Below are 18442 nucleotides of genomic sequence, written 5' to 3'. Positions count from 1 at the left end.
TTAATGTTTTTTTTTTTCTTTTTTTTCTTTCTTTCTTTCTTTTTTTTTTTTTTTTGGGTGAGCCAATGAGTTTAATTAGGGCTATCCATAAGAGCATTGGCAACTTAACGCGGCTGTATCACTGAAGAAAATTCCTATTCCTCTGCTAAGCAAGCATTAATTGCATATTGATCTTCAGGGAGGGTTGGGCAGGACCTTGTGAATCCCTTCTCATTTCTAGTGATATAATATTGACAGGCACAATCTTGTGTAGCAGATCAGAGCTGCTAGGAGAGTTTTAGGCCATGTCATGACCAGAAGACATGGTATACATTCTGTCCCTTCCTTTGCATCATGCAGTCTTTCTGCTTTTTTGTCTGTAGTGTTCCCTGACCCTTGGAGAGGATGACAGTGATATCCTGGTTATGGCTGTGCATTATACTTGTCACTTGTTCTTAGTGTTATATGCTTTGCAGGAATTGCCACCCAGTGCAACAAGAAGCTTCTCTGACGAAAGCCAATGGCAGTACTGATTTGTGGACATAAATATAACTATTTAGAAGTCAATTTGATAGGCATATCATGCCAGTTTAGCAAAGCTGCAGTAGTAGCTTCCTCGCTAGGGCCTATGCTCTTCTTAGCCCTGCATTTTTCACTAAGTTTATAGTGCCATCTCCTTAGGTCTTTAGAGAACATCATACTACAATAGCCAAGGTTGTTAGTTTTCTCTTCTAACAGATAATAACAGTTAAACCCAAAAACAGCACAGTTAGCAAATGGTATAGGAAGCCCAAACAAAACCAGTGTTCTTGAAAATGAGCTTTGGACCTGGTATGACGGGCTATAATGCTATAAGCACTGGGAAGGCAGGAGGGAAGGCAAGTGATGCTGCTCCTGCATCTTGGGGTAACTGTTGTGTGCCACCATGCCTGATTCAGGCTGATTATTGCATTCCTGTACTTACCCTCAAACTTAGTTTATAACATGGGTGGAAAATACAAACATTTGCGGTAGTATGCTTTTAAATAATCTTGTAATTATTATTGTTAATTACTCAGTATTTTTGTCACATTAGAATTCAAGCAGAATTCTGGGGTTAGCCAGGGGAAATCTGATTAGAAATGATTGAAAATGTTTTCAATATTTTAGTCATTTTAATAAATGATTGATTAATATACTTCAAAGTTGGGCATGGTTTGTTTATTTGTTTCTTAATAACTAGAAGGATGTGTGAATTATTTAAAATATATACTTAGGGTAAGAACTTGCTTAATTTTCCGTCTGTCTGAATTATCTAGGTAATTTCGGCCTGAATTATCTAGGTACTTCTATGAGGCTATAGATTTGGACAAGATGAAGGACTCACATGATAAATCAGACCTCAGGCGAGTCACTTCTTCTTTAAGAAGTCCTTCAAGGCTGGGCGGTGGTGGCGCACGCCTTTAATCCCAGCACTCGGGAGGCAGAGCCAGGTGGATCTCTGTAAGTTCGAGGCCAGCCTGGGCTACCAAGTGAGTCCCAGGAAAGGCGCAAAGCTACACAGAGAAACCCTGTCTCGAAAAACCAAAAAAAAAAAAAAAAAAAAAAAAAGAAGTCCTTCAAGAGGACAGAGAAATGTACCATGCAGAGTGTTCTAGATCTATATTTGAAAGCTAAGAAAATGCATTTTTCTTACCAAAGTAAAGTATACATTTAAAACAGTCTGACCATCATTTATAGTATGATGGTATTTAATAGATTTAGAAATTATTTTCCTTGCCCCATTAAATTCCCAAAAGTAATTCCATCTTACTCATATAACCATTTTTTTCCTATTTGTATACTTCTTTCTCTTGCAATGTAATTATCAAGATCAGACACTGGAGAAATGGCTCAGGGGTTAAGAGTGTTTCTACTCTTCTAAAAAGCCTGAGTCCAGTTCCCAAGATGAATATCACAACTTCCTTTATTTTATCTTCAGCTCCAGGGGATCCAACTCCTTTTGTGGCCTCTGGGTACCCATACACACATGGCGCGCGCGCACACACACACACACACACACACACACACACACACACACACACACACACACACACACACACACACACAGAATCATATATAAATCTTTAAAATAGCCAGAAACTATGAAAAATACTTTTTTTGTAAAATGTCAATGTTGCTGGTCAGTGGTAGCACATGCCTTTAATCCCCGAACTCAGGAGACAAAGGCAGGCAGCCAGTCTACAGAGTGAGTTCTAGGACAGTTAGCGCTACACAGAGAAACAGAGGTCATTGTTAATTGGACTCAACATGGACTTTTTTGGTTTTAATCAGTCTTAAAAGCAGTGACTTGCAGGAGGTGGTGGTGGTGCACGCTTTTAATCTCAGCACTCGGGAGGCAGGTGGATCTCAAGGCCAGCCTGGTCTACAGAGCAAGTTCAGGACAGGTTCCAAAGCTACACAAAGAAACCCATGGGGGTGGGGGTGGGGGTGGAGGTGGGGTAGGGGTGGATTAGCAGTGAGTTTTAGCACAAATAATTGAACTAGAAAATGTCACATCACTTTTCAATTACAAGAAACCTGAATTCATATCTGAAGGTGTTCATTATGATTTAGAGTATATAATAATTAAGAGTTCAAAATAAGAGATAGTTTTCTCACCCCGGGTGGTGGTGGTGGTGGTGGTAGTGGTGGTGGTGGTGGTGGTGGTGGTGGGCGGCAGTGGCGCAAGCCTTTAATCCCAGCACTCAGGAGGCAGAGGCAGGTGCATCTCTGTGAGTTCGAGGCCAGCCTGGTCTACAGAGCGAGATCCAGGAAAGGCACAAAGCTACACAGAGAAACCCTGTCTCAAAAAAACAAAACAACAAAAAAAAAAAAAAAAAAAGAGAGAGAGAGAGATAATGTTTCCTTTATTTTATTTTAATTGAAAATAGAGTTATTTTTGTACAGTGTATTCTAATCATAGTTTCCTTTTTTCATCTCCCAGATCCTCCTCACCTTTCCAGCCTTGAAACTCCACACCTCTTTTTTTCCTCTCTCTGATGATAACAAGCGGGCAAATTAAAAAATACAAGCAAACAAGAATAAAACAAAATGAACACCTTAACAACAAAAAGAGACCACAAGAAATGCATTTGCGCGCGCGTGTGCGCGCGCGCGCGCGCGCGCACACACACACACACACACATCCTATAAAAAATCTAAAACCATAATACAAAAGCAAAGAACCAGTAAGGTTAAAAAATAAAGCCCAGCTGGGCAGTGGTGGCACACACCTTTAACCCCATCACTTGGGGGACAGAGGCAGGTGGATCTCTGTGGCTTCCAGGCCAGCCTGGTCTACAAAGCATTCCAGTACAGCCAAAACCATTACACAGAGAAATTCTGTCTCAAAAAAACCAAAAACCAAACCAAAACAAACAAACAATATGAGACCAAAAGTGTTTTTAAAGTTTGTTTTGTGTTGGCTGTCTTCTGCTGGGCATAGGGCCTGCCCTTAAGTATGGTTTGTATACCCAGTGAGATTCCTTTGGAGAAACTAAGTTTTCCTTTGCAAGCTCTTGTTAGTTGGAGGTAGCTTCTTGGTTGAGGATGGGAGCTTTTGTCTACTTCCCCATCTTAGTGCTGGGACCCCCATCTGATTTTGGATCCGTGCAGCCATATGCATGCTGCCACAGTCTCTGAGCTCATATGTGCATCAGTTCTGTCGTAGGGTTTCTATTGCTGTGAAGAGAAACCATGACCACGGCAAGTCTTATAAAGAAAACACTTAATTGGCATGGCTCACTTACAGTTTCAGAGATTCAGTCCATCATCACCATGGTGTGCAGGCAGACATGGTGCTGCCTAGATCTGGGCTTGTAGGTAACAGGAAGTTGACTGAGACACTGGGCACTATCCTGAGCATAGGAAACTTCAAAGCCCACCCCCATAGTGACATACTTCCTCCAACAAGGCCATACCTACCCCAACAAAGCCACACTGCCTAATAGTGCCACTCCCTATGAGATTCAATCTTTCCAGCTTCCTCTTTTGCAGAATACCCTGAGCCTTGAGGGGAGGGATTTGATGAAAACATCCCATTTAGGATTGAGTGTTACAATATCTCTCAATCTCTATACATTTTCCAGTTGTGTGTGTCTATTAGTTCTCATCTACTGTAGGAGAAAGCTGCTCTAATGAAGGCTGAGCAGGACACTGATCTGTAGGTTTAGCAGAATGTCATTAGGCGTTATTTTATTGCTATATTCATTTAGTAGAATGATAGTATTTGATTTTCCCCTAGGTCCCCTCACACAAATGTGTCCACCCAAAGCTTACTATTAATTAGATATTTCCCAAAAAAATCATTTCTTCATTAGCAAATTTAGATCTGCAAAATTTGCTCTTGAATAATTGAGTTTAATAGAATAATATTTGCAAAAGATTGTTTGCCTAGAAAAATGTTTTTGTAGATAAAAATTGTTTTGTAGATAAAAATTCAATTGATGGATCACATTTTCACTAAAAATTTAAATGGAAAAGTATTTGTTCTTATGAAACTATTACATAAAGTTAAGTTTTGAAGACATTAACTTGATGTCATTGACTGTTTACTTTTATTTTCCTTCAATATTAGGGATTGAGCCCAGAGCCTTGCACATGCCAGAACAGTGCTTTATCAACTAATCTATATCCCCAGCCAAGTTCTGTTGACTTTGAGTCAGGTTCTTTAAAAGGCATATTAAAGTTTACTCAGGAAAAATATTTTCTGAAGTAGAAGCCATGAATTTATATCCCAAATAGCTGAGATTATAGACCCAAAGCACCAAGACATGTCTTGCTTGTTTTGTTTTGAGACAGTGTCTCACTGTATAGCTTTGGATGGCCTGGAACTCACTATGTAGAATAAGCTAGCCTTGAAACTCATAAAGATGTACCTGCCTCTGCCTGCTGATCATTTGGATTATAGACATGCAACACTTCGCCCAGCCCTCATTTGTTTATTTTACATGTGTGTCCATGCCATGGCATACATGTGGAGATCAAGAAAACTTGCAGAAATTGTTTCTCTCCTTTTATCTTGTGGGTTTCAGGGATTAAACTCAGGTTGTCAGACTTAGCGGTGAGCTCCCTTACCAACTGAGTTGTCTCACTAGCCCATACATAATTTTTGAGTAAGTAAATTTTAATAAGTAGTTTGTAATAGTTTTGAATGAGTCCCTTCTATGTCTATAGTTTTTATTCTATTATAAATATTATAGTAACTTTCTGTTAATAAATTTTTTCTGGTTTCTTTTTAATTCTGAAAATTAGGGAATGTTGTTCTTTCTAATCAAAATAATAAATGTGTAAGTGTAGCTGAAGTTAAAAGATACTCTGTAATTGCATACATTTTTTTATCAAATTATTGCAGCTATCAAAGGCAGTCCCCCCTTTGGATCTTGATAAGGATCTAAAACAAAATAAATAGTCAGTTGTGTCATCCTGTAATGTGTGTGTGTTAGAGTAGGTGGGCATATCAGCTGAATGTTGTAATAAGGTACAAAAGAAGAGAGAATCATTATCATTATTTCACTAAAATTAATTAATCAGAGCATTATCTGTAGATGGAGACAAGGTTTAGTTAAGGATGATGATACCTCCGTTCCTAATAACTGAAGCATCTCTAAGGTTGGCTTTCTCACTTTCCTTCTTCAGGTGATTTACTGTTCTTTTGGTGGAACATCCAAAGGGCTGCACTTCAATAACTTAATAGTTGGACTCGTGCTCCTTACGAGAGGCAAAGATGAAGAGAAAGCAAAATGTAAGTTCTTTTATCTTAGTGATAATGATATCACATGTGCAGAATAATTAACCTCAAAATCTGAAAGACAAAGACTGTAATGGCTTATTTTCCAAAGATACACAATTGACCAATAAGCAAATCAGAAATGTTCAGTATAGCTAGTCATCAAAGTCAACTAAAACTACTGAGATACTACATTACACTTTAAAATAAAATATAATAACAGTGCTGACAAACACTTGTAAAAATAGCAGTCTGTTGTTGGTTGTTTTTTATTCTTTGTTTTTTTTGCGGGGGCCCACTACCCAGTTCCCAAATAAATACATACACTGAGGCGTAGCCTTAGCTTGGCTTATTTCTGGCAAGCTTTCCTTAACTTAAATTATCCCATCTACCTTTTGCTTCTGGGCTTTTTCCTTTTCTTCTTCTGTTTTGTTTTTTTTGGTTTTTTGTTTTTTGTTTTTTTTTTGAGACAGGTTTCTCTATGTAACTTTGCACCTTTCCTTGAACTCACTCTGTAGCCCAGGTTGGCCTCGAACTCAGAGTTCCACCTGCCTCTGCCTCCTGAGTGCTGGGATTAAAGGCGTGTGCCACCACCGCCTGGCTCCTTTTCTTCTGTATATCTTACTTTCATTCTTACTCTGTGGCTGTCTGTGTGGCTGGGTAGCTGGCCCCTAGCATACTCCTCTCCTTGTTCTCTTTCTCCTTCATCCTTTCTTCCCAGGTTTCTCTTCCTATTTATTCTCTCTGCCTGCCAGCCCCTCCTGTCCTTTCTCCTGCCTTGCTATTGGCCGTTCTTCTCTTTATTAGACCATTAGGTGTTTTAGACAGGCAAAATATCACAGCTTCACAGAGTTAAACAAATGCAACATAAAAGAATGCAACACATCTTTGCATCATTAAACAAATGTTCCACAGCAGAAACAAATATAACACATCTTAAATTAATATTCCACAACAGCAGTCCTTAATCTTTGCTGTTGGGAGTATAAAATGATAGTGTTACCACTTTAGTTTTTGTTTTTAGTCACTTATTTTTGGTGCTGGTAATTAAACTCAGGGCTTATCTGGATGGATTAAAAAAAAAATGTAAGTTTCTATACAATATAACCTTACTTTACAAGGAAAGGAAATCAAGTATTGATTGATCCATGCTGAAACATACATAAGGCTTAAAAATATTTTACTGAGGGGCTGAGGAGTTGGTTCAGCAGTTAAGAGCATGTATTGGCTCCTCCAGAGGACCTGAGTTTGGTTCCAGCACCCATGTCATGAGGCTCACAACTGCCTGTAACTCCAGCTCCAGAGGAGCTGTATGTACTTCCCATATACACATATATACATAAATAAAAATATATCATTTAAAACACATATATATCTTTACATACATACACATACATATATTACTGAATACTGGGTGCTATTTATAGTAGATCACATATGATTATAGTTTCATGATGTTTCTAGAATAAGAGGCAGAATATAGTAGGTGAGTGTCACTTAGGATACTTGGCAGACAGGGAAGTGGATAATGAATAGTTGCTGATGGGTATCAGGGGTTTTGGTTTTTGCTTCCCCCTTTTTGTGGTTTTATAGATCAAGACCAGAGCCTCACACATGCTGCCACTCAGCTACATTATTAGTAGGTATGAGATTCCTTTTTAGGTTGATAAAAGTGTTCTGAAATTAGTAGTAATTGTTGTACAACCTTGTGCATATAATTAAAGTCACCAAAATGTGTATTTTTAAAAGATCAATTTTTCACTAAGATTAATTATTTCACGAAGGCTGTTAACTTAAAAAAATCTGGCTGGGTGTGGTGGCACATTCCTTTAATCCCTGCACTGAGAGGCAGAGACTAGGTAGATATCTGTGAATGTGAAGCCAGCCCAGTCTACACCATGAGTTCCAGGCCAGCCAGGGCTACATAGTGAGACCCTGTCTCAAAAAACAAAACAAAACAAACAAAAAAAACCTGAAGACATAAACTTAATAGTCTATATTTTCCTTACTTTATAAAATAAAAAGTTGATATTTCACCTTTGGAAATTAATTTTATTCTGTAAATGAACTGTGGTCAGAAAGTATTTTTTCTGAAAGTTTCATTATACATCCTACGTTGCCTGGAATACTCATATATCAGCCTTCTATCTTGCCAGACTAAAGAGGATTTAAAATACAGAGAACTAACCACATATGGTGACACATACTGTCATTCTAGCACTTGGGGAGGCAGAGGCAGGAGAATGGCTCATCAGATGTAGCTCAGTGGTAGAGTACTTGGCATGTACAAGGTCCTAGATTTTATTCCCAATAGAAGGGAGAGATCTAATATGCATATGTATATATTTATATATATAAGTACTATACAATTTTATGTATTTAGGTACATTTTGGAATGCTTGAGGGGTCTTGGAACCAAGGTTCCATGACACCAAAGGGACTACAACTGTAGTGTACCTTTCTGTGGGACAGTGTTCAAACCATAACAATTTCAGTAATGCATAAGATAGGTACTTTCAGCCAGGCAATAGTGACATACACCTTTAATTTCATCATTCAGGAGGACAAGGAGAAGAACTCTGTGAGTTCAAGGCCAGCCTGGTCTACAAAGTAAGTTCTAGGACAGCCAAAGCTATTACACAGAGAAACCTTATCCTGTGGAGGAACAAAAAAATTCTGTCATCTGCATTCCACATCTTGATGTTTAAAACAAACAAACAAACAAAAAACCAGTTTGCTCTGTTTGGTAGCACATCCCTATAATCCCAGCGCTTGGGAGATAGAAGCAAAGGATCAGTAGTACTTCAGGGTTATCCTCAGCTACATAGCAAGTTGGAGGTCTTTTTTGTTTTGTTGGCTGGTTTTTTGAGACAGATTTCTCTCTGTAGCCCTGGCTGTTCTGGAACTCACTCTGTAGACCAGGCTGGCCTCAAACTCAAAGATCCACCTGCCTCTGCCCCTCAAGTGCTGATCAAAGGCATGTGCCACCACTGCTGTCATGACACCCTATCTTTAAAAACAAAACAACAAAAAGAAAATATGATGAATTATCTTTTACGTCTTTTCAAAATCCCAGTATTTCTGCCCTTCTTAGAGATTAGTGCTCTCAGAAATTTAATGACCTCTTTTACCTTTTGCATATTTTTATGTCTTATATTCATATCTATAATCATATTTTCAAAAGTTTGGCAGGTTCTCAACTTTTAAAATGTCTATGATTATTTTGAAATTTGCTTTGTTCCCTTACTATCATATTTCTTTCTTTCTTTTTTTTTTTTTTTTTTGGTTTTTTGAGACAGGGTTTCTCTGTGTAGCTTTGCGCCTTTCCTAGGACTCACTTGGTAGCCCAGGCTGGCCTCGAACTCACAGAGATCCGCCTGGCTCTGCCTCCCGAGTGCTGGGATTACAGGCGTGCGCCACCACCGCCCGGTTTACTATCATATTTCTTAATGCTTACTCATCCTGAAGTACCTATTCTGTTTAACTGCTGTATGGTATTACATTATCTATACTCATACATCTTAGTTTGTTTCTTTTCTCGATAAATATTTATCTTGTTTCTAATTTTTACTCTTACAACAGTAGCTAAGTGAACATCTTGCATTTCGTGTACAAGTATCCACATTCCTAAAAGTTAAAATGGGATTGTGTAGAAGTAGAGTTTCTGACACATATTTTTACCTTTTCTAGATTTTGGCAAATCCAGAATGGTTACATTTATTTATATAGTCATTCACATTTTACAAAAGGTCCTGGGCTGGGAGATGGTGGCACATGCCTTTAATCCCAGCACTGTGGAGGCAGAGGCAGGAAGATCTCTGAGTTCAAGACCAGCCTGGTCTACAGAGCAAGTTTGAGGACAGCTACACAGAGAAACCCTGTCTCAAAAAAGAAAGCAAAACAAAACAAAACAACAACAACAACAACAAAAAAAAAACAAAAACCAAAAAGAGGGGAGCTCTTGTTTGTTCCAGTCTTTGCTAACACTTGGTATTAATTACATGTATGAAAAAATACCACACAATTATTTTGAAGAGTAAATTATGCAGACAGGCGTAGTAGCACACACTTGTAATCATAGTTCTCAGGAGTACTGTAAATTCAAGGCCAGCCAAGACTGCAGAGTAAGACCATCTCAAGAAGAGGAGGAAGAAGACAATGAAGATGACAACAACAATAATAAATTGTACTTACAAAGTGCGATTGTGCCTTTCTCTTTTCTCCTTACTTTTACTAACTATACTTGATGTATGTTAAGATTAATTTATTTTTCTTTCTCTTAGATATTTTTAGTCTTTTTTCAAGTGAATCTGGGAGCTATGTTGTACGGGAAGAAATGGAAAGAATGCTCCATGTGGTGGATGGCAAAGTCCCAGATACACTCAGGAAGTGTTTCTCGGAGGTATGTTTAAAGATTTATATTTCGTTTCTTTTTTTTTTTTTTTTTTTTTTTTTTTTCTCTCTGTGTAGCTTTGCACCTTTCCTGGAACTAGCTTGGTAGCCCAGGCTGGCCTGGAACTCACAGAGATCTGCCTGGCTCTGCCTTCCGAGTGCTGGTATTAAAGACGTGCGCTACCACCGCCTGGCTTATATTTCATTTCTTAATGTTGATGAAGTATCAACTCTTAGTTTGTGATAAATATGGCTATGATGGATGTTTGCATAAGAGGGTTCTTGGTATTTTTATATTTAATGATTTATGTTTCTACTCTTTATGTGCTGTGCTCAATAAAGAGTTATTTGCATGGTCGAATAGTCCAACAGGAAACTAAATTGGAATAAGGGGACCAGTATTGATGGGGAGGAGTTAGGTGAGTGTTGCTTTTTAAGATAATTAGAAAAATCTGTCAGATAAAGTGAAATTGAAGAGTTTATGTCTCAGATGGGTATTGTGGTGCATACCTTTAATCCCAGCCCTTGGGAGGAAGAGGCAGGTGGATCTCTGTGAGTTTAAGGCTAGCCTGGTCTACAAAGTGAGTTCCAGGACAGCTGGGGCTGTTACACAGAGAAATCTTGTCTCGAAACAACCAAAACACACCCACACCAAAGAGTCCATGCCTCTCATTGCCTCCGTGTTTGTAAATTAGAAAATCCTCAATCTGGGACTGAGATGGCTCAGTGCTTAAGAGTGCATGCTACTCTTCCAAAGGACTCTAGTTTGAGTCCCTGCTCCCAGTTTGGGTGGTTAACAACTTCACAGCTCCAGAGAATCTGGCACTTTGCTCTCTGGGGGCACCTGCCCTCATATGCACATACCCATACACATGAACATAATTTAATAATAAACTAAAACTTTAAAAAAATCCTCAATTCTTCCATAAAGGCAATTAATTGTTTATACTTACATTATAATGCTACACACTCCCACACAGGTACACTGACTCCATTGCACATGCAGGCTCCTGCAGAGATCATAGGTGTGCACTAGATCTATTTAGCATTTCTATGTGTTAGGTGTTAAAGGATAGACTTCCTATATTTTTTGTTCTGCCATACTTACTTGAAATTGCTGTAAAAGTATTTTTTAGTACTTCACTATAAATTGGGCTATGCTTTGTTTCTTTCTGGTAACAAAAAATTGCTGGTAAAAAACATCTTTGCAAATTGAATTAATGGATTTTTCACAAAGATAGCAAATGCATTAATATTCTATTCATTTTTTAGAGAAAATAATATAGTTTTACATTTGAATAAGACTTATTCAGACATTCTTATTTTGCTAATGGGAACTAAAAGTGGTTGGCCACCTGTTCTTTAAAATTATTGACAGTAGCATATGCATTAGGTGGTAATTAGTGCCGTAAGGAGATTAAGTAGAACAAGAGAGGTAGGTGCTGTAGGGGAGGAAGCAGCTAAGTATTCTCTTCTGTATGGGATAACTATGAAATTCTGTCAGATAAAGTGAAACTCAAGCAAAGGATTGATATCCATGATGATACCTACCTTCCATGAAGAGAGTACAGTAAAGACCCTGAGATGAAAATGTGTTTTGCCTGTCGAAGAAGCAATAACAAGGCCCATTTAGTTGGAATGGAATTAGCAGTGGAATAGTAAGAATCAAAGTGGTATTATTGGGGTGTGAAGGATGTCTATTAGTTACTTTTCTGTTGCTGTAACAAAACACCATGACCAAGGCAACTTATAAAAGTGTTTAGTTAGCTAAGAGGTTAGAGTCCATGACAGTGGAGCAAAGGCAGAGAGCCAGGAACAGTTTAAGGCCAACACCTTAATCCACACAGCACTAGGTGAGAGACTGGAAATGGTGGGAGGCTTTTGAAGCTTCAAATCCCACTGCCATGAGATACCCCCTTCTTACAAGGTTACACCTCCTTATCCTTCCAAAACAGTTCTACCAACTGGTGACCAAGTATTCAAAGTATTCAAATACTCATACTTGTATATGCTATGGGGGCTATTCTCATCATTGCCATTGGAGGTTATAGTGTGAGTCTTTTGATTTTTACCTATATACCATAGAAACCCTTGGAGGGTTTTGAGCAGATGAGTAATATGTAAGGTCCTTCTCCTTTCTATCCCTCCTTTTAAAGTTTACAGTATTAGCAATTGAACACAGAGCCTTCTGTATGCTAGGCAAGCATTCTACCATTGAGCCATATCTCGAACCCTTTTCATTTTTATATGAGACAGGGTCTCCCTAAGTTACTTATGCTGACATTTAACTTTATTTACAGTCCAGGCAGGCCTTAAACTTGCTATCCCCCTGTCTCTTTAACTTTTAAGTAGCTGGGATTATAGAAATGTCTACTACACTGGCAAGATGCCAGCATTCATTTTTTTTGAGACAGGGTCTAATGTACCCTTAGGTGGGAGTCCTGGTAAGAGGCAATGATTATTTAGATCATGGCATATAGCAGTGAGATAGTGAGAGATTATTAAATTCTCTACTTAACTATTTTTAAATGTTTTAATTTCAGTTACTATGGTGTGTGTATATGATGTGTGTTTATGTGTGTTGGTGTCATGCCATGGTATGTATACATATAGAAATCAGAGGCTCGCTTTGTGGAGTCAGGTGCTCCCCTTCCATCATTACTTGGGTTCTGGGAATGGGGCTCAGGTCACCAGGTTTGCTTAGCCAGTGCTTTGACTTCTGAGCATCTTGCCAGCCCTAATTGCTGTCTATTTGGAAGGTGGACTTCCAGAATCTTTTCTTATTTTGGTTACAAGCTAGCATAGAATAGAAAATCATGGTTTGAATAAAGATTTAGAATTCCTGTTAACTGAGATGGCTACAAACTAGAGAAGGTGGTTTGGGGAGTTGGCTTTGAGTGATTTAATTTACTGTGATCTGCAGCCCTTTATTTGTTTTGTGATGGGGTCTCCTGTGTTGCCCAAGTTGGTCTTCATCTCATATTCGAAATTAAATCTGTTTTAGTCTTCCAAATATCTGGAACTACCCGTGTGTTCTGTCGTTTTTATTGTTGTAGTGCATGCACATGAGTATGTGGTTGTATACACCTGTACACATGGATGTGGCAGAGCAGGAAGTTGGGTATCTTCCTTTGTTAGTATTCGTTATTGCCTGGAGACAATGTCTCTCACTGAACCTGAAGCTTGCCCTTTAGGTGAGCTCTAAGGGATTTATTGAGCTCTAGGGATATATCTGCCTGTTTGTATACCCAGTGCTGGAGTTAAAGGCATTTGCAGCCTTGATCAGCTTTTTACATGGCTATTGTCTTAGTTAGGGTTTTTATATAATGTGATAAAGCAACATGACCAAAAGCAACTTGGAAAAGTTTACTTCAGTTTAAGGTTCTACATTACAGTCCATCACTGAGGGAAATCAAGGTAGGAACCTGGAGGCAAGATCTGATACAGAGGCCATGGAGGGGTACTGCTTATTTGCTACCTGCTTCCTAGCTTTCTTAGCCTGCTTCCTTCTAGCACCCAGGACCAAGGTTGTACCATACACAATGACTGGACCCACCCACATCAGTTGTCATTTAAGAAAATGCACTATGGACTTGCCTATAAGCAAAACTTATAGAGGCATTTTCTCAGTGGAGTCTTTTTCCAAATGACTAGCTTGTGTCAAATTGACAGAAATCTAGCCAATACAGGTACAAAGAATTTGAACTTGCTTTTGTTTATGTGTTTGTTTGCTGGGATTAAAGTCATGCATCACCACTGCCCAGCTGATGTATTTTATTCTTAATCATGTGAAGTGTGATCCTAATTAGTCTTAACAATGAAAACCTGGAGTCAGATATTAGGGTGAAAGCTGAAAGGTCAGAAGCAGAGCAGCCAGCCACCAGAAATCTCAGACCAAATGGAGGGGATCCTGTCTCCATGAATCCTCAGACTGAATGGGGCAGAGATCCTGTCTCTACCCACTTTATGCTCCTGTCTCCACCTCCTTAGTGCTGGGATTAAAGGCGTGGGTGTCCCTTATGCAAGGGTCAAAGGCATGATACTCCATAGTGCTGGAATTAAAGGTGTGTGCCACCACTGCCTTGCCTCTATGGTTAACTAGTGGCTAGCTCTGCCCTCTGATCTCCAGGCAAGCTTTGTCAGAACACAAACAAAATATCATACAACAATCACATGTATAAATGTATAAGTGAAAGAGAGCAAGCGAGCACATAGGTACTCTTAGAGCTATAGTCATTGGATCTGTCACATATATTTGTGAGCCACCTGATATGGGTGCTGGGAATTGAACTCTGGTCCTTTGGAAGAGTGTATGCTCTGAGCCATCTCTTAAGCACTTCCTTTTGAGTTTATATAAAAGTTTCATTATATAGTCATGATTGATTATATGATCATTGGTGATCACCTCAACCTTCAGCCTCCTTTCTGCCCCGGTGTTTGGCAGATGGGCTTGAAATTAATCATTACTATCAAACCTGTAATGGTTATTTAGTGAAGATTCCTAGTGGCTGTGAGCTGTCATACAGCCTAGTAACAGACATACATTTTATAGTGTTCAAGAGTTTTTAGCCAGGCGGTGGTGGCGCACGCCTTGAATCCCAGCCAGCACTTAGGAGGCAGAGGCAGGCGGATTTCTGTGAGTTCAAGGCCAGCCTGGGCTACAGAGTGAGTTCCAGGACAGGCTCCAAAGCTACATAGAGAAACCCTGTCTCGGGGAAAAAAAAAAAGAGTTTTTAAGGTGTATGTTAGAAAAAAGGGAATAAAGCCAAGTACAGAATTCATAAAATCATAATTATCCTTTTAAAAAGCTAGTTGTAATAAATGATGCCACTACTTTTAAGACTTATCCCAGTATCTTAAGAGTTAACTGTGTAAGAAGTGTACAGACCTGTGGAATTTATACTTCTACTTTATTTTTAGACAAACATAGATAGAGTAAGAATAGGACAGAATCCTTAATACCCAACATGTTTGCAGTGTCTTGTGTGTCCCTGTCTCAAATTTGAAACAAGACTGTTGGTGTTGTCCCCATGGTTTGCATTGCATTGATGCTGAGTGTTCTCAAACTAGTAGGCTAAGCATATTGTTGTACTTAGTAGGGTCCTACTAAACAATGTAGGAGTTGTTTTATATCCTTCAACATTTGTATTAGGATTGGAGTTGTTAGGCCCCTGAATGTCAGTCTTTGTTGTATTTCCAGTGAGGTTTTTCTTTTTCTCAGAGCAATGTCTAATCCATACTAAACTTAAGAGCTATTGTCCAAGCAAAGGACTTGACCTAGAGAGCAGTTTCAGCATGATCTTGTTCAATCTATATAGTTTTTTTTTTCTCTAGAGATTTAGTAATGCAATTACTTGTAAAAAGACATGAACTTGAGAGGATTATGTGTGGAGGGGGTTTGGAGGAAGTTAGAGGAGTGAGATGGGGAAGTAGAGATGATCATATTTCATTGTATACTTGTATGAAATTTTCAAATAATTCTTTTAAAAAGTAAAGCAAAAAATGGAAATGAACTCGCTTCTTTTGGTGGGGGGTTGTCGAGACAGGGTCTCTTTATGTAGACTGTCCAAGGACCTGTCCTTGCTCTGTAGACCAGGCTGGCCTCAAATTCAGAGATCCTCCTGCCTCTGCTTCTCAAGTGCTGGGATTGAGCAAATGCCTGCGCCACTAAGCTGGTCTGACTTACTTGTTTTTGAACTCTAATTGACTTCTGGGATCCTGATTGTCTGTTTTAGAAAAGACTTCTAAATAATTGTTTTTAATTTGCAAATGAAACTTAAGTGTTTGAATTTAGACAACTTTAGTTAAATATATACTAATTTAGATTACATATTGCTAAAAGATAAGGATAAGTGAAAATTTGGAGTAATTAAATTTTTTAAGAATAAGGGAGCCAGGTGGTGGTGGCACACGCCTTTCGTCCCAGCACTTGGAAGGCAGAGGCAGGTGGATCTTTTGAGTTCAAGGCCATCTTGGTCTACAGAGTGAGTTCCAGGATAGTCAGGGATACACAGAGAAAACCTGTCTTGAAAAGCCAAAAAAATAAAATAAAATGAAAAATAAAGGAAACATCTTTTTTTGTATTTTATTTTTTTTTTTTTTTTTTTTTTTTTTTGGTTTTTTCGAGACAGGGTTTCTCTGTGTAGCTTTGCGCCTTTCCTGGAACTCGCTTTGGAGACCAGGCTGGCCTCGAACTCACAGAGATCCGCCTGCCTCTGCCTCCCGAGTGCTGGGATTAAAGGCGTGCGCCACCACCGCCCGGCTGTATTTTATTTTTATGTGTGTGCCTCTTTTGCCTTCGTGCATGTTTGTGCTCTACATTTGTGCCTGGTTCCTGAAGAGCCAGAAGAAGTGTTAGATCTCCTGAAAGTGGAGTGAAGAATTTTGTGAGCCATCATGTAGATGCTTGGAACTGAGCCTGGGTCCTCTTCTTTAATAGCCTGTGCTCTTATCTGTTGTGCCATTTCTCCAGCACTAGAGTATTAAATATCAAAACAACTGTAAATATCGCCTATTGGTTTCAGGATATACCTTAGCAAAAAAAGTGTAGGGTTTATTTTATTTTGTTTTCTTCTTATTATTGTTTTGATTTTTTCCAGACAGGGTTTCTCTATGTAGCCCTGCTGGCCTTGAACTCAGAGATCCACCTGCTTCCTGAGTGCTAGGATTAAAGGTGTGAACAATCATGCCCAGCTAAAATGTAGTTTATTATTGGCAGTTGACTGCTTTAATTAATTGATAATAATTTACAGTTAGCACATAAGTTTTAACTGAAGTGCAACTGTTTTGTTTTTCAAATAACAGTTTGCTTCCCGAAGACATGTGTCTGCTGGTATTTAGGCAGCCCTGAGTTTAGTTATAGATGGGTCAACCCTTCATAAGTTCCAGGCTATTCAGGCTCCAAGTACTACACCTAAAATTGTACTAAACATGTTTTCTTACTTTACTTTCAGGGTGAAAAGGTGAACTATGAAAAATTTAGAACTTGGCTTCTTCTAAACAAAGATGCTTTTACCTTCTCTCGCTGGCTGCTGTCTGGGGGTGTGTATGTGACCCTCACTGATGACAGTGACACTCCTACTTTCTACCAAACTCTGGCTGGAGTCACACACTGTAAGTAATGACACTATATTGTTTCCTTTCACCTTTAATGTAATTGACTGATAGTAACAGAATATGCTTATAAAGATGAAAAAGTTTTTGTCACTGCTTTTTTCTTCCAATATATAATCGACTAAGATAGTGGAACATGGAAAATACAGCCCTTTACTAATTATCCTTAATAAACCTATATTAGTTTTCTGAGCTGTTTGTCACAGATTACCACAATTCATAAACTGAAATAAGAGAACTCTAGTCTCCAGGAGTTCCATTGGCTGAAACGAAGGTATTGATAGAGCTCTGTTCCTGTCAGAGAAAGAACTCAATTCTTCTTTCTGCTTTCAGTAATCCCAAGCATTGCGTGGCTTATGGCTACATCATATCTCTTTTGGCTTTCATGGGCCTTCTCTGTATGTCTTTGAGTTCTTTTCTTTCTTTTTTCACATCCTCAGAGCTGACTTCAAATGTTATGTAGCCAAGGGTGACATTGACTTTTTTATTCTCCCAGCTCTACTTCCCAAGTTCTGGGATTACAGGCATGTCTCACTACATCCAACTTTCTGTGTATTTTGGGTTTGTCATTGGATTTAAGGCCCAGAATAAATCCATAACTTCATTTCCAGCTGCTAATAAATAAATTCATTATTTCTTCAGAAACCATTTTTGCCAAAAATAAAATAAATAAATAACCACATTCTGAAGTTCCAATTGATCATGAATTTTTGGGAGACACTATTCAGTTATACAATTTTTTTTTTTTTAAAGATGTATTTTATTATGTATACAATGTTCTGCCTGCATGTATACCTGCATACCAGAAGAGGGCACCAGATCTCATTACAGATGGTTGTGAGCCACCATGTGGTTACTGGGAATTGAACTCAGGACCTCTGGAAGAGCATCCAGTGCTCTTAACCTCTGAGCCATCTCTCCAGCCCCAGTTATACAATCTTGAAGTGGGATCCTAATTAGTCTTAATAGTAAAAACTCAGAGTCCGATATCGGGGTAAAAGCTGAAAAATCAGAGTACCAAAGGAGCAGCCACAGTCACCTCTTACCTTTCTGACTCCTCAGACCAAAAAGGGAGCCAAGCTCCTGTCTCTACCCTGCGTTATCACTTCCTATCTCCGCCCAGCCATATCACTTCCTATTTCCTGTCTGTATAAACCTCCAGACCTCTATGGTTAACTAGTGGCTAGCTTCACCCTCTGATTTTCAGGC

General features: G+C 38.8%; 1 protein-coding gene across 2 annotated transcripts in view; it reads left to right on the top strand.

The window, feature by feature from the left end:
• The window catches only part of Usp32 (ubiquitin specific peptidase 32), a 157617-nt gene that overhangs the window by 39501 nt on the left and 99674 nt on the right, over positions 1-18442 (top strand). For both annotated transcript variants that reach the window (XM_006983183.4, XM_016001732.3), the window contains exons 3-5: positions 5638-5743; positions 10012-10130; positions 17074-17233. In XM_006983183.4, coding sequence (XP_006983245.1) covers positions 5638-5743; positions 10012-10130; positions 17074-17233 — 385 coding nt within the window. The remainder of the gene's footprint in view (positions 1-5637; positions 5744-10011; positions 10131-17073; positions 17234-18442) is intronic.

Source organism: Peromyscus maniculatus, chromosome 8 (genome assembly GCF_049852395.1).
Source record: "Peromyscus maniculatus bairdii isolate BWxNUB_F1_BW_parent chromosome 8, HU_Pman_BW_mat_3.1, whole genome shotgun sequence".
Classification (NCBI taxonomy): domain Eukaryota; kingdom Metazoa; phylum Chordata; class Mammalia; order Rodentia; family Cricetidae; genus Peromyscus; species Peromyscus maniculatus.
The sequence above is the reverse complement of the archived record's forward strand: the minus strand, read 5'-3'. Positions and strand labels throughout refer to the sequence as shown.